Raw genomic sequence first — 11214 nt, forward strand, 5'->3', positions numbered from 1 at the left:
CGGTAAAAGACCCCGTGGCACAGTACTGGCACGCTTTCACCAACGATAAAAAGCTTTAAGCGTCAGGGAAAAACTTCGTGGGACAGCACTGGCATAAGGATCTACCGACGCTTAAAAGCATCGTAAGTTTCCGATGCTAGTTAGCGTCGGCGAAAACCAGAGAATTTCATACCGTCGGGTTATTGCCGACGCAAATGCGTGTTTTTGGCCGACGCTATATAAGCGTCGGTATATCCCTGTTTTTGCCGACGCTTTCGTCATGCGTCAGCAAAAAATTATGCCACTCTGGTATAATCGACGCTTTGGCGACGCTTTAGATTGCGTTGGCGGTACTTTAGCCGATGCTTATAAGCGTCGCTATAGGTCAACAAAAGCGTCGGGATAGCTCAGTTTTCCTGTAGTGACATATGTGGATAAATAACCTATTCAGCAAACTTGCAAAGAAATGCCAACTGGACTAATATTCGTTATTCAAAAATATCTATATTTTCTTTGCTGCTTACTTGGGAGAAGCTTTTTGGACACGTTATATAGTTGCCCCTCCACTCCTGCACCACATTCTCTCTCTAAACTCTTTTAGCTATACTCACGTTAGAACGGTGTGAGTAGCCGTTAGACCACCCCCCATAACAAACAATATATATATATATATATATATATATATATATATATATATATATATATATATATATATATACAAATAATATATATAATAAATTATTAAACCCAAGCAAATCACACTTGATTTAGTTGCGGATATTTCTGATGACATTTGGTGATGACATATGATCCCTTGATAGCACATATTTTCCACATTAATTTCTTGACAACTATGTCACGACCCTGGAAACAGAGGGTATGATCCATGTACCCAAAAAGCCTTCGAATATATATATTTTTGGTAATTATAAGCGTCGATGTTAGACGACGCGTATAAGCGTCGTCGAAGGCGAGCACACCACCCTAATCCAACGACCGACCCCGATCGAGCCCTCATTTCTTCTCTCCGGCGCTGCTCGAGCTTCCGTGTTGCTCCTCTCCGGCGCTGCCCTAGGTTCCATCTTGCTCCTCTCCGTTGCTATCATCACTTTCGTCTTGCCCCTCTCCGGTGCCGGCCGTCCGACTCCAACCCCCTCTCCTCCTCCCTCCTCTCCGGCGCCGACCGACCGACCCCAACCCCTCCATCCGAGGTATTTTTCTCCTCCTCCCTCCGCTCCCTCCTTCTCGCTTGTTCTCCTCCTTCTCCGCCTCCTCTTGTTCGTGTGTTCGTTGGTGTTTCTTCCAAATTTTACTGATTCTCTTGCTTGGCCTCCGCCCGAGGATCTCCTCCTTCTCCCTCCTCTCCGGCGCCGTCCGAGCAGCCCTCAAGCCTCGATCGAGCGGTATCCCTCCAGTCCGGAGACCGGCGTCGACCGACCGGCCTAAAGCAACGAGGTACTGTTCTTTTTATCTGATTTTTATTTAAAGAAAAACCTAGGTGGGATTTCATTACCACCTGGAGGAAACATTCCTATGATTTCTCGAAAACAACCCTAGTATCTTCATGGTAACTCCACTGAACTGGGTTAACATTAAGGAACAACCTTTCTTCATCAAAGAAGAAAGATAGAACTAGGGAAGGGACCTTATTTCTTGATTAATTACATTAACGAGAGATACACAATTTTTTTCCTAAATATAGGTTATGAACAGTGATAATACTTACTGTTCCAGCAACCGTAGAAACCCACAAAGTGCATCTGCATCCAATCAATATCAAAGCCAGAGTTAGCCGGTATATATTTGATTACAAATGCTTATTGCAAGTATAAAGACAATTAATGAGAATTAGTTTCTGATTCATGATCTGTATTAAAACCCAACTCATTTACTTAATCGATCGGTCCATCGATCGGACTAATTAGTTTTGAGTTAAAAAAAAAATGAACCACTGCTCATTATATGGAGTTTGAGCAACAACAAATAGGCACATGGAAGGCCAAATTTTAGATCTTTGTAGCACTGCAGAAGCATCAAGTTGCGACATATGCCCACGGCATTGTTCTCATGCAAGTTGGCAGAAAAGAACAAATCCCTCTGCCAACTCAAAACCACTACTCTTGATTGATATGGTTTAACAAAAATATCAACCCAAGCGGAAAAGAGCATGTATCATAGATGATTTGGTGAGCTTCTATGAGGTTCATATTTCTTACCTTCCAATGGTTGGTTACTGCATGTATTTTTGATATACGCATAGTTCTCATAGGCTACTTTGGCAGCCATCATGGAGAGATCCAAGGGATCTGTTTCGCCAAGCCCTGTTAGCGTCTCCATTAAGGGGAAATAATGGATCCAGGAATTACTCTTGTGGAGATCGGTTCGTCCATCGAGTTGTGCAATAAGCAACCGGAAATTGGCTGCTCCACGCCTGGGGATCACAACAGAAACTGCAGGGTATTGATTGGTTAATACTTTTCGTTAAAAGTATGTATGTCTTAAAGGTGTATTATTTGACATGAGGAAATACATTATGATACGTCGTAAATACTCCAAAAAAGAAAAAAGAAGTAGGTAGTAATTACTTATATATATGAAAGATTATATTGTAGTTAAGTACAAAAGCCATGTGGTGACTCGTTGTGGGACAAGTAGGTGGAAATATCGACTTGCGGTCCCATTTCTTAGGACAAATTTTTAGTTGGTTAGTTGGACCAGGTCCAACGAACCAGATCCGGTCTATCTAATAATTTCTCGTTTCTTTAAAAGTTTAAATTCAAATTGTATAAGACATCACCTGCAGGATCTCCTTGATCTATTAAGGATTGAAGTTATGTTTTCATTTACATGTATGTTTAACATATGTTTTTTGTTTCACACATACACACACAGATTGATGGATAGATAGATAGATAGATAGATGTGTATGTATTATAATTATTAAAGGTGTATCATTTGACATGCGGAAATGCATTATGTCGTATATACTCCAAAAAAGAAAAAAGAAGTAGGTAGGTAGTTATATATATGAAAAATTATTTTGTAGTTAATTACAAAAGTCATATGGTGAACCCTTGTGGGACAAGTAGGTGGAAAGATCGACCTTCTACCCCGTTCTTAGGACAAATTATTAGTTTGACCAGGTCCAGCGAACCAGATTTGGTCCATCTAATAATTTCTAGTTTCTTACCAGACAGACCAAGTCTTATACAATTTTGAATTCACGTTGTTAAAGAAATAAAGACCTAGGTTTTCTTTTGATTAAATGGGAGGGGATGAGAACCCACCCTTTATTTTCATTACAGTTAAGCAATATGAGAGATGCATCTTGGGGACTTAAGCAATTCACTGAGCAAGCCAACGAGAGAAAACATGTGATGACATTCCAGAATAAGCCTCGTACTCCACCATTAAGGGATACCAAGTTCACCAAAAACTCAATCACGCGCCCAATCCACCTCATTGGCGTTCTGATCGCCGATAATATCTTCTGAAGAACACACGTCAGGACGGTGACATGGTCAGTCAGGACACCCTCGAGCCTGCCGGCCACCGAGCTGCTGCTCTCCACAAACTTACAACTGGTCAGATGTCTTCTGAAGATGAGAAGGCTTAGTAGATCCAGCAGACTTAGTTTCTCATGCCGGTATATCATGTACTCATTCATGTGCCCATCACTAGAAGTTTCACAAGCCATTAGGCAAAGTTGGGGGGGGGTGGAAACAGGAGGGAAGGAAGAAGGGTATTGAGAAAGAAGAGAAGAAGAAGGAGAGGTGCAGCAACCAAAGGAAATTGGAGCACTTCTTATATAGAGAAGAAAGCACCTGAAACTTGCCTAAAACCAGATTACCTGTTTAGCTGCCACACACACAGCAAAATCTAGTAATGTAATGGTATATCTTGTAACTAGTCATATAATAATGTCAGGATACAAATCATGCATTCATGCGTCGGTTGGATGATGAGCTGCTAAGAAGCTGCCATGCATGCACGTGCTACATGCAGTAATATTAAATTGTTTTGGGGGGAGTTTCGGTGGAAGAAGGATCTCAAGTCTTCACGCGTGTATGAAAGTTGGCACGAGTGCACGTGCAGGACGGGTAGTAATAAATTGTTTGGGAGGACTTTTGGGTGGAAGAGTGAGCCCATGTCTTCACACGAGTAGAAGAAGTTCAAGTACAAGTGCAGGACGGAACCACGACCATTTCAATTTTAGTAACGTGGCATCATCTAAACATCTATTTTCTATCTTGTACTCTTTACTTTCTTTTGATCTAGCTAAATATACTTACATTAGAGTTATATGAAATACCGTTTTTACCAAAAAAAAAAAAAAAATCACCATGTACTAAATGTTTTTCTCCATCCAAATTAGATACTAAATAAATATTGCAATGGGTTGGTGTTTATGAGCAAAAGTTAATGCGTTAACGTTTGCGGAATTTAAGATGGCAAAGAATCCCACCTAACCATAAGCTTCATCAAAACTACTCAAGGTACATATAAATATGATTTTCTCCATATGGATTTGCAAGGCATCTTGTTTATTGTACTCGGTCCTGCACAGATAATAAAGCATCTTCAAAATATGCTCAATGTGGAATGTTAAAGGCTTGTATTTTTCTTAAAAAAAAGAGAAGAAAACTCACTTCATTCTCTTCTTTTTTGAATCATATAAAACCTAAAGTCTGCAGCCTAGCTCTCTCATGCTAAACAGATAAACTATATGTTATAATATATATGTCCTTTATTGGCAAACATTGAGAAGTCAATTGTTAAGGCAAATTTTACTGCAGGACCAGATCAGAATCCTCATCTTATTATCATCACTTGATGCTGATATGTGAACTTTTGCAGAATAAAATGAAAGGCCCAAAGTCCATGTTAGACTGCGTTATGTACCTAATTCCAGCTCTTGGCAATTTGGCAAACATTGAGAAGTCATTTTTGTAAGGCAATTTTGGTGCATGACCAGATCAGACTCCTCGTCTTACAATCATCACTAGATGCTAGTATTTGAACTTCTAATGGAAGGCCCAAAGTCCATGTTAGACTGAGTCATGTATCTAATTCCAGCTCTTGCCAAAGAAGTGAAATTTGAGCCACTGCTCTGGGCAAGTAATTTAGCTTTCTTCTTGCCGATGAAAAATTTTATTAGAATTTTTTTTGCCATGCAGAGGTTCTTCAAGTGAAAGAAAGGGTCCAAGTGTTCACGAAAAAAGAGTGGGTGAGAGGGAGAATAGAGCATCCTTTCTCTTTTAGTGATGCAGATTGGTAGTTATTTCAAGTAATAACTATCTACTTTTGATGATTTCTTATCTTGATAATTTCTTCCTTGGAGGTTGCCGATGGTTTCCTATATGAATAACTCAATCTTATCCCAATAGCTTCCTTTAAAAAGTTAATTCTAGTATTAACATGTGGCTAAGCACGATTTTTCAATACATAAATGATTAACCAAATCTTGATTGGTCTTCAATTTTTGATCATTTATTATCATCAATTGATGTTCGATTAACTTTTGGATGTAAACAAATACTTATGGTAAAAAAAAATGCGAACACGCCATGGCCTAAATTCTTTTTTTTTCTACCCTTTCTAGTTATGTACCATCATTTAGAAATTCTATGAATCTCTAATGGGAGAAAGATAAAATATGTTGTTTTTTTTAATGTAAGCAAGAGAGATCCACTATTTTACCATTAAAATAATAAAATAATTTTATCAAAATCAGATCATACCATAAGTGCACTAGAACATCATATTAACCTAGTATAAGGATTGCATTAGGCTAACTTGAACATGATTAGGCTGGGATTCGAAGACAAGACTTGTTTTGGATGTGGACTCTAAATTTCTAATTCAAACTCTAATCAACAAAAAAAACTTGTACGCTACATATTTCAAACCCTCTTTAAATATAAGAAATTAATTAATCTTCTTATTTATTGAACATTCCCTTCTACTGGGCATCAATGCTCTATAAAACTGGAGATGCATAGTAATTTATTTTTTTTGGTAACTTTCAGTTTTTAAGCCAGTAATTTCTTTTCTTTGGGAATATATCCATTCCACTGTGCAAGATATTAGACTGAGCGGGACCACACATGTCACTTAGACGCAAAAAAGCGGCTATATTCCAATTATTGCACTATAATTTCCCCATGAAGATATCATTGTAAAGAAAGCATCGACCCATGAATAATTTAATGTCATGACAAATTAGTGGGCTCGTATGAACCATGAAGTGTGGAATGTTGGAGTAATTCAAAATTCTAAGCCTATTCTTCCTTCTCTTGTGTTCTTTCTTTAGTCCTACTCAATGGTCTTTATATAGTCTTCAGCCTTTTTAACCTGGTGAAGTAAAAAAATAGGAAGCTCACATGTGCACGAGCCCAATAGAGGCCCAAGGCAATTTGGCATATTCGATCCGAAAATGGGTTAACCAAGCGCGTCGTGCTCGATCATCACGCGTAGGGAGGGACCTCCCTCCCGGGCGCATCGCGCTCGATCATCACGCACAGGGGGACCCCCCTCTCAGACGTGTCGCGCTCGATCATCACGCGCAGGGAGAGACTCCCTATAAGGGTATCAAGTAAAGAAAGCATGGATCCATGAATAATTTAGAGCCTGTTTGGTTCGCGGAAAAAGAAGGGGGGAAAGTGTGGTCAATGGGAAAGTAATGAGATGCCTCTTTGAGCCTCTGAACAACCTGATGAACCGCGTTAAGTGTTTGGTTGGAGTTTTCAAAGGAGAGAGACAGAAAAGTTGTATTCCCATGAGAATATAATTTCCACATTTCATGGGAAAGTCTTTCCAATGAGAAACATATAAAAGTTACTTTCCCATGAGGAACATGGGAAAGTTACTTTCCCATGAGGCGGGAATCACTCCATTTTTATTTTTTCTCAAAAAGGCCCTTCAGCATTAAAGAAGCATTAAAGAGGCATTAAAGACCTAATTTTTATTAAGGGTATAATAGGAATTATATATAACTTTCCAAGGAAAGTGGATGTTCAACCAAACATAAGCACTTTAGAAATTTGTAACTTTCCTATGGTCAACCAAACATGCTAAAAGTACTTTCCTAGGCATCCTCTTCCTAGGAATCTGCTTCCCAGGAATCATATTCCTAGAAGGGAAAATGCTTCCCGCGAACCAAACGACCCCTTAATGTCAAGACAAATTAGTAGGTTCCTATGAAACAGGAAGTGTGGAAAGCATCCAAAAGCTCCAATGGGCTATTTGATTTTATCTGTATGTCCTTGCATGATAAATATATGCTTGGCAATAGTTAATGACTAGCTACATCAATCTCCATCCTGTAATGACGAGCTACCATGCTGACTTGATGAAAGGAGCAGACTATTTGGCGCTCGATCATCACGCGCCGCCGCCGCCACCCCCCCTCCTCCCTGGGGGGCGCGTTGTGCTCGATCATCATGCGCAGGGGGGACTCCCCATGAGGATATCATGTAAAGAAAGCATGGACCCAGGAATAATTTGATGTCAAGACAAATTAGTGGGTTCCTATGAAACAGGAAGTGTGGAAAGCGTCCAAAAGCACCAATGGGTTATTTGATTTTATCTGTATGTCCTTTGCACCACCTCGATAAATATATACTTGGCAATAGGTAATAATTATCGGGCGCGTCGTGCTTGATCATCACGCTCGATCACCATGCGTCCTATGAAATGCATGGACCCATGAATAGTTTAATATCAAGACAAATTAGTGGGTTCCTATGAAATAGAAAGTGTGGAAAGCATCCAAAAGCGCCAATGGGCTATTTGATTTTATCTGTGTCCTTTGCACCTCCTCTCCATCTAAATGATAAATATATACTTTGCAATGGGTGTGACTAGTTACATCAATCCCCATCTTGTGCCGCCTCGCAATCCCCCCTCCTGGGGGTGTCGCGCTCGATCATCACGCGCAGGGGGACTCCCCAGGAGGATATATAATGACTCCATCCTGTAATGACGAGCTACGCCTCCCCATGAGGATATACAAAGAAAGCATGGACCCATGAATAATTTAATGTAATGACTAGCTACATCAATCCCTATCCTGTAATGACGAGCTACCATGCTGACTTGATGAAAGGAGCAGGCTGTTTGGCGGGACCTCAATGTGATGCACATTTGTTTGGCCCCCTGAATGGCAAAGCTCGAATTTATAATAATGTATACATAATCTTAGGTCGAATTTCCACTCAAAAATAACCCGACAACAACGCGACAACCATTAGGAGTAAATAATGAAGATAAGATTTAGCGTTGACATAAACCGTATTTTCAGAATTTGATATTTTTAATATTGAAATCTGATCGGATATGGATATTCATATTCATATTGAATCATGAAGTATGTTTTCCTCGTAAGGATATCTTTGGCTGCAAATATATTCGAAAAATAAAAAGAAAATAATTATTTTTCTAAAGAAAAGAAAAGATTTTCAGAAAAGTAACCGCAAGCTTTTCAAATTTGTTAATTTTCTAATGAAACAAACAAATTAAAAAGTTAGATCTTCCAAAAGAACCAAGAGCTCGTTTGGTGTGCGGGAAAAGAAAGGGAGAAAGTGTGGTCAACGAGAAAGTAATGAGATGTCTCTTATTTAGTTGGAGTTTTCAAAGGAGAGAGATAGGAAAGTTGTATTCCCATGGAAATATGATTTTCACATTTCATGAAAAAATCTTTTCAATGAGAAACATGGGAAAGTTACTTTTCCATAAGGCGAGAATCACTTCATTTTTATTTTTTCCAAAAAGGCCCTTCAGCATTAAAGAGGCATTAAAGACCTAATTTTTATTAAAGGTATAATAGGAATTACATATAATTTTTCTAAAAAAATGGATGGTCAACCAAAAATAAGCACTTTGAAAATCTGTCATTTTTTTATGATTTACTAAATATACTAAAAGTATATGCTCAGGCATGCTCTTTTTAGAAAATTTTTTTTTAATAATTATATTTTTAGGAGAAAAAAATACTTTTCGTGAACCGAAGAAGCCCCAAAAGTTCATCAAACGATTGTTCATGAAACCAAATGTACCTTTGGAATTTTTGCCAAAAAAAACGAACCTTTGGAACTCGCAATGTACTTTCCTTGGGTGACGAACCTCGCGGCAGCTTGAGCTTTCCGCCCCTTTCCTTTTAATTTTGTTTGTGCCTTACCGCGTAGCAGCAAACCCCTTGTATAATCGTATGTGTCATTATTATCCAACGAGGCCCTCCTTTTCTAATGATTTAGATAATAAGAGTGAATAGGCTTCAAGGTTAATTTGCGAAGTTGCTCGGAAGCCAAAGTAAAATTAAGGTCAAGGGATGTGGATTACTAAACACAAGGTAAAGGGACACAATCTCTTTGAACCGATCCATAATTTGTCCGCACCATCATATCAATTAATGATGATCATCTCAATGTCTTAATGAATCTCCCACTTCCTCTCTAATTTTTTTAATGTTGTCTGCAATCAGGCTATCAACATATGACATTTTTATTCTTTGAGATGCCTTATCTGTTCATATCTGACTTCAACCCAGAATCTCATCCAAAATAACAAGTCGGAAGATATTATTTAGGTTCTTTGATCTTGTATAAGTACTCAACATCTATCCAGCAAATAACCGATGTAGGACTAAACACACGCCCGTACGGATCCTCACATACTTTCTCTGTTCAAGCCTTGACATCCTCGTCAGGCTAAGGGTTCAAATCCATTCAAATCTAAACACAAACACCACGATCGGCACGTGGCCAGCCTCAATGGATTTGTGTTGCAGTGTCCCCTAGTCCACATAGGCTATAGGCCGGGTCGGCTCTAATATCATTTGTAACAATCTAGGACCTAACCCGAAATGGCTAGCCGGAAGGTATTATTTGGGTTTCTTAATTTTGTATAAGAACTTATGATCTACCCAGTGAATAACCGATATGAGACTAAATACACGCCCGCACGGGTCCTCATAAGATAATATATGTGTACACTTATAGACCAATCCAATTTGACTGCACATCAATGCATATCTCCTCTTTTGAAAGGCATTTACAATTTGGAGGATTCAGAATACCCAAAAAAAAACTGCCTTTGGAAAACTTTTCACCCTAGCTCTCAAAATTAAAAAAAAAAAAAGATATTGGATGATCTTTGAAGTAGGCAATGATTCGTGTATTATCTAGGAAAATTAAGAGAGTGGTTATTTTGTTTTTTTCACATCAACTACCCTTGTGATTTTCACAAGCCTGAATTCCACAATCTCAATGATATATGTATGTATGTATATACTGAAATCTCAGGGATTGACTGTTTTAGTTTGTTTCTGGTGCTTTGATTTGGTATGCTATTGTACCCCATGTTAAATTGTGGTCCTAATGGGAGCCTTTACCCTCGGCACTAGGGCTGGAAGTGGGCCGGGCCACACCCCTACCCAAACCTATAGCATCAGCATGAAAGTTATTCCAAACCTTTCTATAACCGTGAGATAATATGGAAGCACTTACAAAAGTTTCATTTTATAGAGGATTTTCATTTATGATACTTGTAAAAAATATAAAACAAAGGAATGATGTATTCCCATGCAACCAAACAAGAAGTGGAAAAAAGATTCCTACAAAGAAAGGGAAGAAAGGTGAGGAGGGGAAGATCATTCGCACCTCAATACCTTTTCTGCTCTTCACAACTTCACCGAGCGCTCCGCTTTACGACGATAGGCTGGTCGGGGCTCCTCTTCACAACTTCGCCGAGCTTGGACGATCGACGACTGGTGACCAACGATGAGCCGACAAGAAGAAATGGAGAAACCGTAGCTCTACGCCTCCACCGCTCTACACCTCTGCAAATCCCAACCAGTATCGGGCAACAACCAACTGGGTTTAAACAATAAAACCCATTCGGCAATCAGCCAATCACCCAAGGCCAAATGGAAATGGGCAAACCGCGATTCAGGCTACTCCTCGAGCTGGAAGTGGGCTCGGGTTTGGGCCGGGCCCGGGTCGAGCCAATGAGATACCCGAGCCCGACCCGAAATAGAAATGGGCTTAATTATTCAGCCCGAGCCGGCCTGAAATGCATTGGGCCTAGCCCATAGCTCGGCCCGCGGGCGGCCCGACCCGATGGGCTTCAGGCCGGCCCGAGCCCACTTCCAGCCCTACTCGGCACTCACAAATGTATGTATCTCACGAGTCGTCGGTTTTTCTTTTTATTTAGAAAATATATTAAAGTCGGTTATAT

The 11214-nt window shown here is 39.6% G+C and overlaps 1 protein-coding gene across 1 annotated transcript; it reads right to left on the reverse strand.

Moving 5' to 3' along the window:
• Positions 1 to 1701: 1701 nt before the first annotated feature.
• Positions 1702 to 3676, reverse strand: LOC120104726 (triacylglycerol lipase OBL1-like). Its single transcript, XM_039116354.1, has 3 exons — positions 3283 to 3676; positions 2196 to 2429; positions 1702 to 1739 (listed from the first exon to the last, which is right to left on the reverse strand). Exons 1-3 carry the CDS (start codon positions 3674 to 3676, stop codon positions 1702 to 1704), a joined length of 666 nt encoding a protein of 221 aa, XP_038972282.1.
• Between the last annotated feature and the right edge of the window lie 7538 nt (positions 3677 to 11214).

Source organism: Phoenix dactylifera, unplaced genomic scaffold (assembly GCF_009389715.1).
Source record: "Phoenix dactylifera cultivar Barhee BC4 unplaced genomic scaffold, palm_55x_up_171113_PBpolish2nd_filt_p 000085F, whole genome shotgun sequence".
In the NCBI taxonomy this organism is placed as follows: Eukaryota; Viridiplantae; Streptophyta; class Magnoliopsida; order Arecales; family Arecaceae; genus Phoenix; species Phoenix dactylifera.